This window comes from Narcine bancroftii, chromosome 1 (assembly GCF_036971445.1).
Source record: "Narcine bancroftii isolate sNarBan1 chromosome 1, sNarBan1.hap1, whole genome shotgun sequence".
NCBI classification, from domain to species: domain Eukaryota; kingdom Metazoa; phylum Chordata; class Chondrichthyes; order Torpediniformes; family Narcinidae; genus Narcine; species Narcine bancroftii.
This window is the reverse complement of record NC_091469.1, coordinates 385,794,748-385,816,683: the sequence shown is the minus strand read 5'-3', so window position 1 is coordinate 385,816,683 and position 21,936 is coordinate 385,794,748. Positions and strand designations below refer to the sequence as shown.

General features: G+C 39.3%; 1 protein-coding gene across 10 annotated transcripts in view; it reads right to left on the bottom strand.

Moving 5' to 3' along the window:
- The window catches only part of invs (inversin), a 313,548-nt gene that overhangs the window by 105,559 nt on the left and 186,053 nt on the right, over positions 1-21,936 (bottom strand). For all 10 annotated transcript variants that reach the window (XR_011349882.1, XM_069913577.1, XM_069913576.1 and 7 more), the window contains one exon: positions 5,879-6,108. Coding sequence is in view for 9 of the 10 variants with exons in the window: in XM_069913577.1 (XP_069769678.1) it covers positions 5,879-6,108 (230 nt within the window). In the remaining variant the exon portion in view is untranslated. The remainder of the gene's footprint in view (positions 1-5,878; positions 6,109-21,936) is intronic.

Genomic DNA, 21,936 nt, shown 5'->3' with positions numbered 1-21,936 from the left:
TTTGTTTGCTGAACTTTGACTTTTCTTGACTTTTTTTCTGGAGAGGGTTGGTTTTACCCTACTGGCCACTACTCCATTATGTGACTCTTCGCGCCAGCTGACTTGAGGAAAGGCCACACTGGATCTAGTACTGGATAATAAACCTGGTCAGGTGACAGACCTTTCAGTGGGGGAGCATCTTGGTAAAAAGTGGCCACAACTCCCTGAGCTTTAGTATAGCGATGAACAAGGATAAAAAAAAAGTTAAATGCTGAAGCGTTTAATTGGGGAAGGGCTATTTACGATGGGATGAGGCAGGAACTAGGAGAATAAATTGGGGACAGATGTTCTCGGGAGAAAGCATAGAAGTAACGTGGAAGATTAGGGACCACTTGCACAGGGTTCTGAGTAGGTTTGTCCCAGTGAGACAGGGAAATGATGATAGGAAAAGGAACCATGGTTGACAAAACAGGTGAGGCAACTAGTTAAGAAGCATACATTAAACTTAGGAGGCAAAAATCAGGAAGGGCTCATGAGAATGATATGGTATCCAGGAAGGAACTTAAAAGACTTAGAAAAGCTAGAAGGGGGCATGAGAAGGCCATGGCAAGTAGATTAAGGAAATCCCTAAGGCATTCTCTGCTGATGTGAAGAACAGAACAATGATGAAAGTGAAAGAAGGACCGCTTGAAGATAAAAGAGACAATATGTGACTGGAGGTTGAGGAGGTCCTAAATTAATATTTGAATTCAGTATTCACCAGAGAAAAGGTCCTTGGTCAAGGTGAGATCAGAATAGAACAAGCTTATGTGCTGGATCACATTGACATTAAGAACGAGGATCTCTTTAAAAACATTAGGATTGATAAGTCCCTGCAACCAGATGAGGTATACATCAGGTTGTTATGGGAGGGGAGGAAAGAGATTGCTGGGGCATTGGTCATGATCTTTGTATCATCCTTGGGCATATGGGAGGTGCCGGAGAATGGCAAATAAGGTCCCCTTGTTTAAAAAAAATTTAATAGGGAGAATCCTGGGAATTACAGACCAATGAGTCTTATATCTGTGGTGGGCAAACTATTGAGAGGATTCTTAAGGATAGGATTTACAAGTATTTGGTGAAGTACAGACTTGACAGAGAGAGTCAGGATCCACTTTGTGAGGGGAAGGCCATATCTCTCATGTCTAATTGAGTTCTTTGAGAAAGTAACAAAATAAATTGATGAAGATAGATGTGGTTTATATGGATTTTAGTAAGGAATTTGACAAATCCCCCATAGAAGACTCATACAGAAGGATGTGTGGATTCAGAATTGGCTTGCCTGAAGGAAGCAGAAAGTAGTAGTGGACAAGCAGTATTCTGCCTTGAGGTCAGCACAGATCTGTTCTTTGTGATTTTTATATATTTCCTGGATGAATAAGTACCAAGATGGGTAATTAAGTTCACAGATGATATGAAGGTATGAGTTGCTGTGGATCGTGTTGAAGCCTGTCATAGGTTACAACAGGATATAGGCAGGATACAGAGTTGGGTGGAAAAGTGGCAGATGGAGTTCAATCCAGATATGTGTGGAGTGATATATTTTGCTAGATAAAACTTGAAGGCAGGTATATGGTTAATTTGGGAAATTTAACAGTGTGGAAGAACAGAGGGACATTGGGTCCAACTCCATAGATCACTCAAAGATGCTGTGCAGGTTGATAGGGCAATTAATACCTATGGTATGCTGGGCTTCATTAATCAGGGGATTGAGTTGAGGAGTCGTGAGGTAATATGACAGCTCTATAAATCTCTGGTGAGACCACACTTAGAATATTGTGTTCTGTTCTAGTCATCTTATTATAGGAAAAATGTGGAAGCTATGGAGAGGGTGCAAAGGAGATTTACCAGGAAGTTGTCTGGATTGGAAAAATCGGCCTTGTATCAAAGGGGCAAGCTTAGCCCCTTTCACACTGGCACTTGAATCTAGTAATTAACTGGCAATTTATCAGTTCACGTACCAGTGTGAACGCTCCCTAATTGGTATGGAGGCTCCAAATTGACCCGGGAATTAACTGCCTAGGGAGGTAGTATAATTGCTGACCTGTTTCAAATTGGCTCCAATGTGAACGGAAACCCAGTATGCCTAATCCCATTAGTGATGCACCGATGACGTTCTTGAATGCATGGGAGGTTCTTAAAGAGGCAGGAAATGGAAAGAGCAAAAAGGTAAAATCACAGCAGAGAACACTGTTAACTAGATTATGGAAAGAGTGCAGAATGTGAACAACAATAAGAACTTGCTAGAATGACTACAAGCGTCCACATGCTGTTCATCAAATTGAAAATTTGTGTTAAGGAACTTTTTAAAATCCTCAATTACTTCTAGCAGTTCTGATGTTGGGTGTCAAGATACCATTTTTACATGTGTTTAATTGCTGATGCGATTTTCCCACGTTAGCCTTTAAATTGTGCATGTGTTTAATTGCCGGTGAGACTTCCCCACATTTGTATGTTTTATTTCCGCTACCACTTTCCCATGCTCGCTATAAACTCTGTGTGTGTGTGTGTGTGTGTGTGTGTGTGTGTGTGTGTGTGTGTGTGTGTGTGTGTGTGTGTGTATGTGTGTGTGTGTTTGTGTATGTGTGTGTGTATGTGTGTGTGTTTGTGTGTGTGTGTTTGTGTGTGTGTGTGTTTGTGTATTTGTGTATTTATGTGTGTGTGTGTGTATTTATGTGTGTGTGTGTGTGTATTTATGTGTGTGTGTGTGTGTGTGTGTGTGTGTGTGTGTGTGTGAGAGAGAGAGAGATTTACTACAAAACTGCATTCAGAGTCCTTGCTTTTAAGACCCATTGAATCTGTTTCACCACTCATGACACTCACACAAAGTCTCCCCCACCCACCCCGGGAGAGAGAATGGCTGAAGTGAGATGTGGATACTCTTCTTAGAGAACAAAGCATTCACTTGCAAGTACGTAATATGTTACTCTGGACATTACTGCTGGAGGCTGGGCTCCCCTAAGCTCTGCAATACCAGGTTGGTAATGTGAAAGGGCACGCAGATCTGCTTTTTCTTGGTCCAGTGTGCAAGGCCCTACTGGTATTTCCAAATGGGTCTACAAGATTAAGAGAGCAATACAGAGCACTTGTGAGACAAGATGTGAAGTTCAGTGTACAGTATTGACCTCCTTATTTATGGAAAGATGAAACAAATGGTGCCACTGCTGGAGCTGCTAATAATGGCACTGCTGTTGGTGCAGGCCCAGGAGAGCGGAGACACAGCACTACTTTGAATGGTTTAACTACCCAGTCCTAATAATGGCTGCTCCATACCAATTTTAAACTGTCCATTAAAGGAGCAAACAATGTTTGTAAGTAAAATCCTGCATCCATGGAGCTCTGTGCCCAAGATGGTGGCACCTATGCTCAGCAGCAGCCAAGAGGGGTTACAGACTCCAGAAAGCAGTAAACTGGCACAAGGCATCAAAAACAGGCAGAGTACCCCCAGATGAAACAAAAACACAGAGAAGATAACTCTATAGGGAAGGTGACTATGGCAGTGAACCAGCAAGAGGCTCAGTGACCCACACAGGCTCCGGGCTGATGGTGACTTGAGGTTGAGGGACCTGCATTGTGGGCTGCTGCAGATTGGCTCGTGGGAGCTAGGTATTGCAGTTGGGATTCAAGAGATGGTGAGGGCAAGATGGGCTCTGGAAGGGCGTTGGGTGCTAAAGGCTTCCTGATCATTTCGGAGGTTTGTATCTGGAGCTTGGGTTGCTGAAGGAATGACCAGGATTCTGTGTGGCTGCAGAGGGTGCAGGAGCACTGGAGGTGAATCCACGGACAATCAGTGACTCTGAAAGGTCCCTTTTTTACTTCTCTTTCTTATTGTAAGGGCTGCTGGGTGACACTAATGGCAACTCTTTGTTTGCCTTATGGCAGGCAGAAGGCAATTTTTCATATATTACATGTTCTGTACTATTACATGGCAATAAAGGAATCTTGAAACTTGAAAAATGCTGAAAGCAGCTTAGAAAAGCCTTACTGCACAGATTCTTGAAATGGATGGCACACGATTGAATCCTAAAGGGTCTTGTAGCTGTGGATGTGCAAAGAATATTTGTAGGAGAATTTGATCTAACATGACAATTTAAAAAGGATCACCCATTTTAGAAAGAGATGTTTTTTTCTGTCTTAGAGCACATATGTCTTTGGAATTCACTTCTTTAAAGGGTAATGGAAGCCACACCTTTGAATATTTTAAGGCAGAGAGATCAATTCATGAAATGTAGGGCATGAAAGTTTACCCAGAATAGGCAGTTGAAGTTGTAGTCAGATCAACCAAGGTCTTTATTAAATTGCAGAAGAGGCTTGAGAGTCGAAGTGACTTGCTCCCTCTTCAGTTTTAAGTCTGAATGTCCCTTCCTGCCTATTATTACTGTGTTTCAGCACTGACTGCACTAAAGGTAGGTACAAGCTGGGCAACAAATTAAGATCAGAGGGAAGAATTTGAAAAACGTTGAGTCAGTGGTATTTCATTTAAAATAAATCAGTGCTAAGATTTTGTTTTAAACCACATTTTGACAAGCGAGTTTTGAAAGAATTGTGTAGAAGTATTTTTTATAATTTAGCTTTCAATAGCTGAGTTTCAACAAAACAAAAACAATGAAACTTTATTAAATTTGATCCTCTTCCTAATTTAAGCATAAAAGAAGCCCATGCAATCCGAAGTCTCCAAGACTCCATCACTGTTCAATCTAGTAAAACCTATGCATTAATCTTAACATGTCTCAGCAATTTTTTCTACTTCACTGATCCATTTTTTTTTAAAAAGCTACTTGTGAATCTATTTTTAAATCAACTATCTGGCAGACTATTCCAAATTTCAACCACGTCTTTCACAAGGCCTACTTATCTTCCAGTGTTGAGGAAAAATTAAATATCATTAATCTTTCTTTCCTATATATGGATGCCAATTAACCTGTTTTATATTTCAGGCTCTTTCATAGGTTGTTAACTGTATTTTTAAAACACATTTTCTTCTACCTTAACAATGATTATTGCTTACTCTACACCTCTCTGATGTATTCTATTAATGAAGAGATAATGACATACTCCAAAATATGAAATAACCACATCAGTTCAGATAAATTGATTTTCATTTTTAAGGGTAGTACTTCCAATATTTGTTGAAAATTACGTAAAAGAGATAACTGAAGAACTGGTATGGTGGATTCAGTGACAACAAGAGTAGCATCAAAACAATGGCAAGGCAAAAAAATCACAGACAATTTTCTTGTCAGGTTATTCCTATTAAACCACTTAATTATTTCAAACATAATAAAAGGATAGGGAAAAGTCAATGTTCATCATGGCAATAGTTGCAGAAGACATAAATTAATTGTTAATATTTCAATAGAAAAAACTATCCATAGGTATTTTAATGCAATATTCATAATTTGGGTACAATTTATAAACTACCTTCACTTCAAAAGAATTTTTTGCTGAAATTGTTTTTTTAAATTCTGCTTCATTTTGGAGGGAAATGGGTTCCTTCTATCAATACAAGGTGAATGAGAAGCCTCACTGTAATTTGACAATTATTCCTTTCTCAGGCTAGATGCAAATTGCCATGATCCCAACAGAGAAGCCATAACTGAAAATAGACTGTAGAAAATACTACAATTAAGAACCCAAGTCCTTCCATCCACTGGGTCTGCAGGAAATAATTCAGAAGATACACATCCATTAAGACTTTCATAAACTGACAAAGGTAGAGGTGATATGCAAGTAAATTAATTTTATACAGAACTAAATTTCATTGTACCACAAATGCCAAGATTAAGAGAAATCAGTTGAAATAATTGTAGTTTTTCTTTGTTCAATAGTAGTTTCCGAAACACCATCGTTAATAGGTTACCTCTTTGTCTTGAATATTGGGATCAGCTTTGTTTTCCATCAGCACCGCCATGCAGTTGATGTAGCCTCCATATGCAGCACACTGCAACGGAGTTCTTCCAGCAAAATCCTGCACATTAGGGTTGATCTGATTCTGAATTAGGATCTGGCAAACATCTGCATTTCCTCCTAGGGCAGCCCAGTGTAAAGGACTATGGCCATCTTGATCAATCAAATCAACTCTGCCACCTCCTATGATAAATATAAACAAAGAAAAAGACAATTCGATGAATATTAGTCAGTAATCAATTTATGTAAACTGTATACTATTATAACTATCTCCAACCTTGAACATCATGCACATTAATATAGCAGCATTTGATTTGTACATGTGCACCATGCCATTTGTAACACTTCACCACACAATCCATTATGCCTTGTCAATGCTTGTTAGCCTGAACAAGTCTCACATCTTTGCTCTTCTCTTTGCGCTATCTACCACTGATAATATTTTGTCAGTTGTGTATTCAACATAATATCAGAAACTGTGTTTAAAAAAAAAACTTTCTGATTTTCCACCTCGGTTTAATGTTGGTATATGATGCTGTGGCATCCTGGTAAGCGAGTTGTTGCTTTGACAGAGTTAGAAATTTGTATTGCTTTACACACAGTTGACAGTGAAAAGCTCTGAACATTGTTAATACAATTCACTGTATATTTTTAATCAAGCTCGAAGATCACATGAACAGAATTAGGTGAAATTGAGTGACACCGGGTTAGTGATAACCACAATGAATTTATTGTCATATACATTGTACAATACACATAAGCATCAAATTCTTACCTCATGCAGCCAAGCAGGTTCTTATTTAAAAGACTACAACAGTATACATAATTAGAAATAAAAAGAGACAATAAATACAAAAGATATATAAATATTCACAATTATCCTGAAAAAAGTGATTATGCAACAGTTTAGTTGGAGCAGTCTCTGATTAGAGAAACAAGGGGAGATTCAAGAGCCTGACAGCTACTGGAAAGAAACTGTTCTCGATCCTAAAAGTGCAGATCTTCAGACTTTTGTATCTTCTCCTCAAAGATAGCAGTGAGAGGTTGTGACCAGCGTGATTGGGATCCTTTATGACGTTGGCTGCCTTCTTGAGTCAATGCCTCACATCAATGCATTCAATGGATGGGATGGACGTGGCTACATTAGCTATTTTCTTGAGCCTTTGGCATTCCTAGGCTGTGAGGCAGTCAATATATTCTCTGTAGTGCACCCACAGAAGTTTAATAATTCAAAATCCTGGCAAATTTCTTCCATAAATTTGTTGGTTTGCCATCTTCACAGTTGCCTCAATGTGCTCAATCCAGGAGAGGCCTTCTGAAATACAGAGTCTCAGAAACTTGAAAGTACTAATCTTCTCCATTTCCAACCCATCAATGTGAACTGGTACCCTGCCACCCCTCCCCCGCTTCTTAAAATCAACAATAAACTCCTTGGTCTTAGTGACATTAAGAACAAGAATGTTCTTCTGGCACTACTCAAACAGATTCTTGATCTCAGTCCTGTACTCTGACACATCAGTTATTCAGCCAATGGTGGTGTCATCAGCAAATTTATAGATTTGAGTTGGAACCAAACTTGACCACATAATCATGAGTGTACAGGGATTACAGTAGGGAATTAAGCATGCAGCCTAAGGGTGTCGCTTTGTTGATGGTCAATATGCACTGGAGTTTGCTGATAAGGAATTTGTAGAGGAATGGAAGAATCTCAGATTCTTTAGAATGGTCACAGATTTTGCTGGTATGATGGTGTCAAATACTGAACTATTGAAGAACAGCCTGACCAAGGTATTTCTGCCATCAAGAACTAACTCTGAGTGGAAGCCAGCAAAATGGCATTTGTCAATAGCCTGTTGCAATGATAGGCAAACTGAAGTGGGTCCTGGTCCTTCCTAAAATAGGAGTTGATATTCTCTATAACCAGCCTCAAAGCACTTAATCACAGTAGATATTAGTGCCACCAGCTGAGAATCATCAAGGTCAGTTACCTTGCTCATCTTGTGTACTGGAATAATGGATATAATTTTGAAGCAGGTGAGTACTTCAGACTGTTGTAGTGGAAGGTTGAAAATGTCCGCAAAAACTCCCACCAGTTTGTTCTCACAGGTTTCAATGAAACAGCCGGATATACCATCTGGACTGGACACTTTTGAGGATTGACTTTCCTTAAGGTTTTGTTCACCTCAGCCTCAGAAATTGGGAACACAGTTATGGGAGTATGTGGATCAAGTGCATGAACATAAAGATAAATATACTCATTGAACACAGGCGAATGTCTTGCAGTCCTGCATTAATCCATGTCTGTTGCTTGCATTACCTGGTAATTGCTGGGACTATAGTTAACACCCAGCTTTGAGTGGCTATGTGCTTTAGTAAGCCTTACATTTGGAGTGGTTAAAGTAGAAAACACTCTGCTGGGGGAATTCAAGTCAGAATCCTTCATCAAGGCAAATCCTTCTGATGTTGCTCCAGCAGATTGTTTTTTTGTTCCAGATTCCAGGATCTTCAGTCTCTCATGATTCTACCACTCATAACTACTATTATAAGTGGTTCCAGTGCTTGAAATGTTCAAAGCACTGTTAAAAGTTGTCATGTAGCTTGGCTTCATCAGGACTAAAATCCAGATACTTTTTCAAATTTCATGGTGGGATCTCAGGAATATAAATTCACTCAAATAAGTAATCCAGTGGGGGGTCGTGGCAAGATGGCATAGTGGGAAGACGTGTGATTCCACCTTCCCCCAGTTAGACTTCTAAATAACCAAATTTAAAATTTGTAAAAGTGTTTAAAAATATTTAGACTTTGGAATATTGGAGGATTGCAATGGCTGCAAACGTGAAAAAAATTAAAAGCTCAATTGCAAAAGAAATTACCTTACAAAAGTGTTGAAGAACTGAGGCCTATTTACCAAGTTGAAGCCATGGAATCATTGACTGGAGTCCCCAAGCCTCAGAGGACTCCTGCTCTGTTGAGTATTAAGCCGGTGCCGATCGCGCCACTTGCGATGGCGCTGGCTCAGTGACGGGCTCGACCGGCCCTGACTCGCGCCTCTGTGAGTCCGGGGGTGCGGGCAGATCGGCCGAGCCCGCTATACTGCCTGGCGGTCTGGGAGCGCACAATGTGGCGTCGGAAGATGCACATGCACAATCGGTGACTTTGCTGGGCATGCACAGAGGATCACGGGTCCGGGAATTACTGGACAAGGCGTGGGCTGTGGGGGAGCCTGAACAGCGGCGGGCTGACGAGGTCGGCACACTGTCGAATGCGTCCAGACCCGCAGCCGCACTGGAAGAGGACCTATGATGTTAGAGGAGGAAGAAAGATCAACATTACAGGAACTTACACAGGAAGAAATAGGGACTGAGACCAGAGAAGGAGGTGATGGAACCTGGACTGGATTCTGTGTTCACAATTTTGGAAGCGATTGCTCATCAAATGGAAAATATGTCAATACAGATGTCTCAAGGATTTATGGAAGTGACTACTATATGTGAAGAAATGACCTGTATGAAGCAAGATATTAATGTAGTTAAAAGTGATGTTAGTAGATGTATAAAATCAGTGGACACTGAAGAAGATAATTTAAAAAAGATTGAAGAAGCTTTTTTTGAATGTAAGAACCAAGTGGAGCATAATAGAGAAAAAATGGAAAAAGTGGAGAATTCGTTCGTGGATTGGGGGATCCAAAATAATGGAATTATTGAAGAAGATTGATTCATTAGAAAATCAGGGTTGAAGAAATAACATAAAAATGGTAGGTCTTCCAGAAAATATAGAAGGTTCTGATCCGGTAAAGTTGAATTGGATTCCTGAGGTGTTGGGCAAGGAATTGTTTCCGAATGGTCTGGAGTTAGATCGAGCACATAGAGCACTAAGGAAGAAACCATTTCCAGGCCAACCCCCACGAGCAGTTTTGATTCGCTGTTTGAAATACCAGGACAGAGAAATTATACTACGAATGGCGGTGCAGAAGGCACGACAGAATCAGGCTCCAATGATGGTCCAGAATAATAGGGTTTATTTTTAATGTGGATTTGAGTCAAGAAATTATTAGAAGGCGCCAAGAATTTAATTCAGCTAAAGAAGTATTGTGGCGAAAGCGATATAAATTTGCCTTTCGTTATCCGGCCATGTTGAAAGTTTTTTATGGGAACTTTCAATCTCAATTCTTTGAAAATGATCATGATGCATTAATCTTTGCTAATTCATTGCCAGATTTACGAGGAAATGGAGACGATCATCATCATTGTCACCCAAGAGGAGGGTAAATGGCAATGGAAATGGGAAGAATGGGAAACATGGAAAGAATGGGAAGAAAGCTGAATTGACACAAAGTCTTCTTGATATTGAAGATCCGGAACAATCATTGGGACTGGAATCATTGGGTTGATTATTTTTGTTTCAGTACTTTGTGGAAGTCTGACTGGGGGGGTGGATGACACTGAGACCTTCAGTCATCTAGCACTAGTGGGTTTTACCACACCCAGATTTTTAGGGAGCTACTACTTTTTAGTAGTTTGTTTTGGGGATTGTTAGTTTTTTTTTCCTTTTTTTTGAATATTTACATAAGGGGGGAGGTTAGAATATTAAGGGAATTAGAGGGGAGCATTATTTTATAGTAGTGGAATATATTATTAGATTAAGATATGTCTAATTTGAATTTTGCAAATTTAATGTTCAGGGTTCGAATAACCCAATTAAGTGTAAACGAGTTTTGACTTATATAAGAAAAATGAAAGTTGATATTTCTTTTTTGCAAGAAACATAATTGACTGAAAAAGAACATTTGAAATTGAAGAGAAAGTGGGTTGGTCATGTATTTTCTTCTTCTTTTCATTCTAAAGCAAAGGGTGTAGCAATTTTAATTCATAAGAAATTACCGTTTGAATTAAAATCGCTTGAAGGAAATGCTGGGAGAATTTTGATGGTTAATTGTAAAATTTTTGGTGAATCATGGACTTTGTTTAATATTTATGCACCTAATGTAGATGATGAACGGTTTATGTTGGAGGCTTTTTTATTGCTTAATCAGGCCAATAATAATATTTTGATCGGGGGAGATTTTAATTGTGTTTTGGATCCTTTATTGGATAGATCTCCAAAAAGTATAAGGAAATAAAAGGCGGCAACACAAATAGGAGCTTTGATGAAGGATTTGAATCTGGTTGATGTTTGGAGGAGAGTAAACCCTACAGAGAAAGACTTGTCCTTTTATTCCTCTAGACATGATTCCTTTTCTAGAATAGATTTTTTTTGGTTACGGCACATCTGTAAGGTAGAGTATTACAGGTTGAGTATAAAAGTTGGGTTATATCGGATCATTCTATGTTATTTTTTTCCTGTGTAGGTTCAGAAGTAGTCCAATCATCTTACAGATGGAGATTTAATACAATGCTACTGAAGAAACCGGAGTTTATTACTTTTGTTAAGGAGCAGATTACTCTGTTTTTGGCTGAGAATGTCAATTCAGTACATAGTAATTTTGTATTGTGGGATGCTTTGAAAGCATATTTACGAGGGCAAATTATTAGTTATACCACGAAAGTTAAAAAGCAATATGCGGCGGAAAGCTTAATGTTAGAGAAACAAATTGCTGAATTGGAAAAGGAATTTCAGAAAGATGCTACAGAAGATAAAAAAGCTGCTTTAATGAAGTTGAAATTACATTATAATACTTTACAAGCTTATCAGTATGAGCATCTACTTTATTGATCTAAGCAATGTTATTATGAACTGGGTGAGCGAGCTCATAAGGTAATTAGCATGGCAATTAAAAACAGAACAGACATGAATTATTAATGCTGTGAAAAAGAATTCAATAGTTACCTATAAACCTCAGGAAATTAATGATCAGTTTTATTCATTTTATCAAAAATTATATACTTCTGAGGGAAAGCAGGACGCTGGTTCTATCGAATCCTATTTATCCAAATTAAATTTACCTGTTTTAGGGGAGGATGAGGTTAAAGAATTGGATGCTCCATTTACGGATTTTGAGATTAAAGAGGCTATACAAGAGATGCCAAATGGAAAGTCGCCAGGAGATGATGGATTTTCTGTTGAATTTTACCTAAGAAAGGTTATATTTCAGATATGTACCAATTATTACAGGGTTGTATGGATAAACTGGAATGGGAAAAATATAGGCTTAAATGGGAAAGTGATTTAACCTATATTTTTCTGGAAGATAATTGGGAGGTTATGTGTTCTGATAGTGTAACTAAAGTGACGAATGTGCATTATGGAATGGTTAATTATAATTTTTTTACATCAATTATATTTGACTCCAGAGAAATTGAAAAAATATGGATTTAGTAATTCGGATTCTTGTTTTAGATGTGGACTATGTACTGGAACTTTTTTTACATGCTGTTTGGTATTGTTTTAAAGTACAACCATATTGGGAAGGAATTAGGTTGGTTTTGGAAAAAGTATTTAAGACTAAATTACCATTAGACCCATCAATCTTTTTGTTGGGATATATGGTTTCTTTGAAAGGACTAGGGTTGGATAAATTTCAAATTGCGTTTGTACGTCTAGTGTTATCTGTAGCACAAAAATGTGTAGCTAGTACTTGGAAGGATAATGTGGAGGTTAGTATAACACTCTGGCATAATGAGTTGAGAAATTGTATTATTATGGAAAAAATTACATGCAATCTGCATGATAATTATTCATTTTTTTGTTAAAATGTGGTCTTCCTATTTGGAATATATGAACTTAGAAATACTTTGAAATATTCTTTATAATCACTGTATTATCTTTATATTTGGCTCCCCTTAAAGGGGCTGGCTGAAGGGGTGGGAGGGTGGGTGGGGTTTTTGATTTTTGGGTTTTTTTTGTTTCTTTTTATATATACAAAAAAATTTTTTTTTTCTGTTATGTTTGATTGAAAGTTGTCTAAATTCTGTTAAATAAAGTTTTTAAAAAAAAGCAATCGAGAAAGAAATGCTCCCATCATTAATTACAAAACTATTCTTGTACACAGAGAACATCACTATCTGAAAGAGAATCATGGTGAGCAAATTCCACTTATGCTCACTTTCACTAAGCAATCCATGACCGTAGTCATAGGAGCTTCACTGAGTTCTTTCCAGTGTGCTATGCTAATGACTTTCAAACAACATAGGCGAGATTCAAAACTAATCAAGTTCCAATCAAAGCTCAAAATTAGGCAACTATAAATAGCCATGGCGATCAAAGACAGGAGAAATGCATTTTACTACCCTCATTCTAGAATTTACATCTTTGCACAGGACCAGCCTTATTTCATTGAGAAATGCAAAGCAGGTTGCCAGAATAAGCTTCAGATGTACAGAACACAAAAATAAGTTATCAGGCTACTGAAGGTACAAAAGAGGAGCGTGTGCAAGTGAAACCATGGAATCAACATGCGTAAGTAGAAGTGATAGCACAACAAATGATCACATCAAAGCTTTGCAGTTCTGCATTTTGAGGGAAATTAAACAACAAGAGAAGGAAGTTCCATGAACATTCCCATCCTCAATAAGGGATGAATAAAAATGGCAAATACTAGTTTTCCAATCCAATATATTTCACAGTGCATCAAGAAATGTACAGCACAGTTAGTGTAGCAGTTAGCATGACACTATTACAGCACCAGTGATCGGGCTGAAACCTGACGCTGGCTGTAAGGAGTTTGCATGTTCTCCTGGTGTCTCCATGGGTTTTCCCTGGATGCTCCAGTTTCCTCCCTCCCTCCAAAATTGACAGGTAATTTGGGTGTAATTGGGCAGCACGGGTTTAAATGGCCGGAATAGTCTTCTACTGTTCTGTAAATAAAATATTTAAACAATTAAAAAAAAAAGAATCGACTCTTCACTATTACAGTCAGTCAAATGCGAGCTCTCTACCAGAATTCCCAAAATTCAGCATTTTTATTTATGTTTGTTTGGTCCAAGGCTGCAATGGAGTCTGAAACTACCAGTAAGTAGTTCTGATAAAACTGAGGAGGTGGCAATTGACTAATTTCAATTTATCCTGCTTTTCATGGATAAAAAATATTTTGAAAATTTTCCACTTTACTCAGTGGATGCCACTGTCTAAACTACTTGAGCAGCTTGACTCGAGCCAAGAGTCCTAATCAAAGTGAAGGTTATAAGAATCAAAGGGAAACTCCCAAAGGAGTTCGACCAAGCATGATGGAAGATATTTATGGATATTGAAAGCCACCATCAAAGTCTCGGACATAGCTCTAAGAGTTCCTCGGGGTAATTTTCAAGGCTGAAACATCTTCAGCTGTTTCTACAATGACCTTACCTTTATCATAAGGTCAGAAATGGGGGTGTTGGAATTATGCCATGAAGCTGACAACAAAAGCACTGTTTCCATGCATGCCTGGTTTAATTAGGAATTCCCAGTGCTCCTGTCAATGATTCAACCTCTTTCAGAGCCTGTGCTGTTTTCAGCCTCCTTCACTGCAAATAAGAGAAATCACTTAAATTTCACACCATAAAGTACCCTGGAAAATTCATGAAATGTTACATTAGAAACAAAGTTGAGTTGAATTTTTTTTATGGGCAATAAAAGCAATAATTGCAGGTTGGCAAATTATGTGACTCAAAAGAAATTATTCACCTATGCCTAAAACTTCTGTTGCATCAGATAGTTACAGCAATACCACTAATAATAATTTCAGAGCCATGTAATTTGGATGAAGATGATAATGGTGAGATTGTTGTCGGAGGCTGGCAGTTGGGATGAGAATGGTATGGGAGGAGACGACAATTTGAATAGAGGAGAGGATGGGAAAGCAGAAATGGAGTTAGAGGGCTAAAACTCAGGATAGACCTGCTGATAGATTAGGGAGGAGCAAATTTGGGACTGGGGAGCAGATACTTTGGATGCTGTCATTGGAGAAAAGGAAGCAGAATGTGGTTCGATTGTTTGATGTCGGGAAAAAGGAAGCGTAAGTGATGAGTAATAGACTGGCTGGTTGAGAGGGATGGGAAAAGGACAAAAGGGATTGTGGAAGTGGGGTGGGAAGGAGCAAGAGTGTTATTACATAAGTTGGAATCAATAAGCCTGCAAAGCTTCAAAATGTACATTGCTCAGAGAATTATTTTTTGCTGTTTGGCTTTGAGGGTGGTTCAGGGCCACATGTCTCGTGCCCAGAAGTGTCCACACAATTTTACAGAGTAACTTGATATGAACCCAATTTAGACATCAATACAAGGACACAATCCTTTATCCGGACTTCTAAAATCCAGAAAGCTCCAAAAACAGGCAAGTGGCGAGAGAGACAGCAGTGCGAATCAGGCAGGCAATGGGGGGAGACCAGCAGTGTGAGTCGGGCGGGCGAAGGGGGTGGGTGGGGGTAGAGAAGGCAGCGCGATTGAAGGGGGGTGGATATGGCAGCACAGTTCGGGTGTGCTTAAATCTGAAATTCGGAAACACTGTCCCTTAAGGGTTTCGGATAAAGGATTGCGTACCTGTACTAGGAATTCCAGTGGCACAATGCAAAGCAAAAAAACACGAGATTTTATTGATTTGAATTTTTCATATCGAAGAATTTAAAATTTTAAAGTTTATTTTATCTTACATAAGTATATATTTCAAAATTAATTTAGGGCATTATGCTATATATTCAAAAAAAGGTCAAATAAAATACACAATGTTGGCTTCCTGGCACGCTGTCAGTGGTAAATACTTTTATCACATTAGGACAGACAGTGAGCTTAGTGTTTTACTGCAAAAAAAAATCTGTTTGAGGAATTCAATGAGTCAAGCAACATCAGTGGGAGGATGGGGGTGAGGGAGAAATTCAAATCAACTTTATTTATCGTTCATACCATGCCCGCACGGTAGGACGAGAAAGTGTTTCTTCAGGACCATGGAGCATATTTATAGATATTATCAGTATTTCAGGTCAAAATTGTTCATTAAGACTGATTGAGGAGTGAGGTGATAGTTAATATAAGGAGGAAATGGACCAAAAGGCAGTTGATGAACCAGAATTGCACTCCTGAAATTGCAGGAGAAAATGCCAGGGATGATGGAGACATGGGTAAGAAGGGATGAATGAATGAATGAACAAGAAAGCTTCAGAGCTGCAGAGAACATGTTCATTGCAGAAGGGGAAAAGGGGTGGAGAGGGTGAGATATGGCTGATGGAAATGATGAAGGATTACATGCAGGTTGCAGAGGCCAGTGGGGTGAACTGCATTTCTCAAGAGTTGTGGAATTCTAAAGTAAGGAAACAAGTCCTTCGGCCCAACTAGTCCATGCCAACCAAACTATTTCCATTTGCCTGCATCCTTCGAAATCCATACACCTGTTCAAATGTCTCCACTTCCTCTGGCAACTGCCTCCATAACCAACGACTCACTCTCTGTGTGAAGGTGCCCCTAAGGACCCTTTTAATATTTTTTGTCTGACTTCGAATCCATGCCATCGAGCTTTAGACTCCCTTAGCCTGGGGAAAATAAAACTATGATTTTTTAAGCTTTCAATCCCCTCAAAATTTTATAAGCTTATGTAAGGTGCTCTTTCTCCAGGGAGAAAAGTCCAAGCCTATTCCAACCTCTCCTTATAATTCAAGCCTGCCAATCCTGCTAATATTCTCATTAAACTTAATGATTTTCTTTCCAGCGACATATATAAGAATGTATTATCATGTATACAAGTACAAAGTAGAGATGCACTGAAATTCTTATTTGCCACAGACGTAGATAAGATACACCAACAAAAATAGTATAAATTAAATCAAAGCGGGTGACCAGAACTGCTAACAGGACTCCACTTGCAGTATCAACATCTTGTACAGTTGTAACATGACACCCTGCTCCTCAACTCAATGCCCTTCTGTTCTCTTTGGAGGGAGGCGATTGAGAGTGGAACTCTGGGAAATCTAGGAAATGCAAGAGAGAGCTCCATCATCCACAGTAGAGGAAAAACGACATTGTCTATAGAAAAGGGGACCTTTCATCTGAGAATGGAACATTCAGCACAATTTCAGCATCTGTAGCCTCTTGTGATTTTACTGAAGCTGGATACCAATTACAGTTCTCATAGAGATCACAAAATTATTTCTGCAGAGGAAGCTTTCTGGAAGATCAATGCTTCACAACTGATGTTAAATTCTGAGACATTGTCTTTAACATGATGCATCTCAACTGTGCCCATAAACTACTTGCACATCTGTTCTGGCTACTTTAATTTAACTGTGATTTTTTTTAAAGTCCAATGAATCCTATGCACATGACAGAATTAAATCCATCGTCAGTGCCATGCGGATTTGTTTATGGTGATCCATTTCATCCTTTTCTCACATTTTGACATATTGAAGGCGTACAAATATTCCAGTTCATAAGATGAGAAATCTATTCCAATCAGTCTGCTCCAAGTTAGTGCAGAAGTCTTGGAAATGAATGGGCTGTTCACATCTGAGCATTTATTGATATTTGCCCATATGTTCACATGTATTTAATTGATTAAAAAGTATGTTTGTTTTTAATGTTGCTATTAGTTTTAATATTGTTTGAAATTTTCATCAATTCCAAAGTTTCTGGGAATGTCTGTTCTCAAAGACATTCACATATATTCCACCAATAACTTTTAACAGACTGCGCCAGAGCATTTCTGGGAACATAGCCACCCATAACACCAGGATAGTCCTGCACTCCATCAAACAACACTATTTCCTGTGGTAAAATGCCTGCAACCACACTGGTTGAAAAAACAGTGCGAACCAAGGGTAGGCAAGTTGATCTGTCCAAGTATGTTATCATGGATAACAGTAGCTTTTCTGTATGTTAATTTATTTAATTAAATTCTGGGCTCTTACCAAGATATTTGAATACATATTTTAGGTTAGCATTCCACAGTAATAATGAGGTAGTGCCAATTCTTTGAGCAGTTAAACAAAATGCTACACTGGCCACGTAGCTGGCAGGAGGATTCACAGACATCTTCAACCATTCTCTTGTACAGGCTGAAGGGCCCATCTGCTTAAAAAAGGCCTTTGACATCTCAGTGGCGAAGAACAATATAGTGGCGGACATAAATGACTTCCAGCCAGTGGCTCTGACATCCACCATCATGACTTCTGGGAACCAAGTATCAGGACCAGGAATTATGAGGGTGCCAATGACAAAAAGAGCTCCTCAAGGGCTTCCTAATGATATTGTGTCAGAACCAGGGGCTGTGGACGGTGACTTGGATGTCTGAAACAGTTCACTGGCAAAAGAGACTCTGTACAATTACAGAAGCTTGTGAACAAGGTGACAAACACTCTGTCTCTGAAGGAAAAATCTTTCCTCTCTTGGTGGGAACGTTGGACTACTGGTACCTCTTTATGTGCCTTTATGGGCAAGCAAAAGTGAACTAATCTGATGTACTCATGAACATGACAATAAAGGGATCCTGAACTGCTTCAAGGAGAAAGTCATGGCTCACGTTAACTCCAGCCAACCAGGTGCCTTGGAATCTCTCTAATCTGCAGTGCCACAACTGGTCCACAGCAGATGTCATTTCCCTGGGCCTACACCCTGTCTTTGAATACCTGGAACAAGGACACCTATGACAGGTTATTATTCATCAAATGGGCCTCCCTCTCTCTCAATAGTACCAAACTTTCATCCCCAATTTCCAGGACCTTGCCCTCAACACCATCATTTGCAAATGGATCCATGACTTCCTATCCCACAGATGCAATAAGTGAGAAATGATGACAGCACTCTTCCACAATTATTATCAATAATGGGGCACCACAAGGCTGTGTCTACCAAACTTTATTCAGACACCTGCTTACATTTTGCTCATACCTTACTGAATGGCTCAAGCCCAAAATGTTTGTTATATAAAGTACAGTTTGACCTGCTGAGTTTCTCCAGCATTGTTTTTTCATTGTCTACTATTTTCCTTGTATACTCATGACTATGTGGCCAAACACTGATCCAACTCCATATATACATTTGTGGATGACACAACTGACATAGACAGGATCTCTAAGAATGGTGATTCAGAATAAAGAAGGAAGATAGAGTGGCAGGACAACTACTTCTCCCTCAGTGTTAGCAAGACCAAGGAGCTGGTTATAGATGTCCAGAAGAGGGGTGGAACTCACTTCCCAGTCTGCATCAAGGTGTGTTGAAGTGGAAATAGAACACAGCTTTAAATTCCTAAGAGTACACATCTCCAGGGCTTTGTCTTGATCCACCCATATCGATACAATGGCAAGAAGGAAGAGAGAGAAAATTTGCATCCCTTAACAAGTTTCTTCTCATGGTCCATCATGGCACTGCTTCACCCAAGACTCCAATAAAGTGCAGAGGGTTGTGAACATGGCTTAGGCCATCACACAAAGCCCCCTCCTCCCCATCAACACCATCTATAACTTATGTTGCCTTGGAAAATCATCAAATTAAAAAAACTCAAAAGCAAAAAAATCTGCTGGAGAAACTTAAAGGATCAAGCAGCATCAGTGGGAGAAATGAATGGTCAACATTTCAGGCCAGAACCCTTCTGCAAGAACAAGATGGATGAATGGAAGTCAGCAAAGCCAAACAGACCAAAAAGGTTGGAATATGCTTGTGTATGCCAAGGCTAGAGTTTGACAAAGTGCATTCTGAAAGTGAAACACATTCTTTCCTTTGAAAGTTTGGTATTTACCCGAGTCAATGGAGAATCAAGTTCAAATTCAGAATCAGAGTTATTGTCATGGACATACATCAGAAAATTTGTTGCTTTGCGCCAGCAGTATTGCGCCGAACAAGGTGTAAAATTACTATAAATTACAATTCCATAAATACAAGAATTTAAAAAAATAAATAATTGGTGGGAAAAAAATGAAGTATTGTCAATAGGTTCGTTGTCCATTCATAAATCTGATGGAGGAGGGGAAGAAGCTGCTTTTGTAATGCTGGGTGTTCATCTTCAGGCTCCTGTACCTCCTTCCTGAGGAGAGCTGTGATAAAGGGCATGGCCTGGGTGGTGAGGGTCTTTGATAATTGAAGTTGTTTTCTTGAGTCACTGTATCTTAAAGATGCACTTAATGGGGTGGACTAATTAATGCCCATGATGGCGCTGGCTGAGTTTACAACTGTCTGTAGTCTGTTCCTGTCCTGTGCATTGGCACCTCAAAAACAGACAGTGATGCAACCAGTTAGAATGCTCTCCATGTACATGTAGAAATTTACAAGTCTTTGGCGACATACAAAATTTCCTCAAACTCAATGAAATATAGCCACTGGCTTGCCTTCTTCATGATTGCATCAACATGATGGCTCTTCAGAAATGATGACATCCAGTAATTTGAAGTTTCTTACCCTCTCCACTGCTGACCCCTCGATGAGGACTGGTTTGTGTTCTCCTGGTTTCCCCTTCCTGAAGTCCACAATCAGTTCCTTAGTTTTGCTGACATTGACTAGCTCAACTAGCTGATCTCTCTCACTCCTGTCCACTTCCTCATTGCCATCTGTGATTTTGCCGACAACCGATACTGTCATGAACAAATTTGTTCATGGCATTTGAAATGTGCCTAGTCACACAGTCAAGGGTGTAGAGAGCATGGGAAAAGCACACATTTTTGAGGTGCAACTGCGTTGATTGTCAGTGATCTTGGTACTGACTGTGGTCTTCTGATAAGATAGTCAAGGATCCAATTGCAGAAGGAGGCTCAGATGCCCAGGTTTCGAAGATTGCTGACTACTACAGAAGAGATGGTGGTGTTGAAAGCTAAGTGGTAATTGATGAAAACTAGCCTGATGTAGGTATTGCTGTTGTTCAGGTGATCCAGGGCTGAGTGGAAAGCCAGTGAGATTGCATCTGCTGTGGAATGATTGTGGTGATGGGCAAATTGCAGTGGGTCTACGTCTTTGCTTAGATACAAATTAATTCTGTCCATGACCAACCTCTCAAAGCATTTCATCACAGTAGATGTGAGAGCTACTGGGCAACAGTCATTGAAGCAGCTCACTCTGCTCTTTTTAGGCACTGGAACGATGGATGCCCTTTTGAAGAAGGTGGGAACCTCCAACTGCACAAGTGAGAGATTGAAAATGATTTTTAGTACCCTGCCAGTAATGCCATCCTGACCTGATGCCTTGTGAGGGTTCACCCTTTTGAAAGATGCTTTGACTTTGGCCTCTGAAACAGATATCACAGTATCCCCAGCTTCTGCAGATATTCTCACTGGTGCAGTTGAATTTGCCTTTTCAAATCGAGTATAAAAGATGCCCAGTTCATTGGGGAGTGAAGCATCACAGCCATTTATGATGCTAGGCCTTGCTTTTTAGGATGTACTGGGCTGTAATCCTTGCCATAGCTTTTTAGGATATACTGGCCTGTAACCCTTGCCATAGCTGATTCTGTTTCTAACTTCACTCAGAATTTGCTTCTTTGCAGTTAAGATAGCCTTCCCTAGGTCATACCTGGTCTGGTTCTCAAGATCTGGATTACTGGTCTACAGAGGCTGGAGGAAAATCCCCCATGGACTTTTTTTTTTGCTTCTCTTTCTCCTGTCATTAGGGACGTTGGGCAATGCTAATAATGGCTTTTTTTGCCTTATGGCAGACAAAAGTTGAAGTATATCATGTATATTACATTTTTAATGTATTATCACATGACAATAAAGGAACCCTGAACCTTTGATATTTCTCCAAAAAGCACCATTTTATTCAGTAAACCTTTTAAGAGTTGGAATGTCATTTTTAGCAGCGGCCAGGAAACACATAGCCATTTCTTGGAAATCTGATTCCTGACTGAGTCTGACCCGCTTGAAGTGAGAAATGCATAGTTGTGTTGCCCTGGAGAAATTACTTATAACCTCAGAAATTGTTACATGTTTTCAAGAATGTGGAACCCGTATTTAAGATATACAGGGGCCTCTCCAGTCTCCAATACCACTATCTCCTGTATCCCTAGAAGTGTCCATGTGAAGAAGCTCTGGATGAATCATGTAATGTTTCATCTGCAAGTAATTAATGCTTTTGGAAAACAGATGATTTTGTCACATCATATGAGGAAAATTACCTCTTCTTTTTTTCCTTT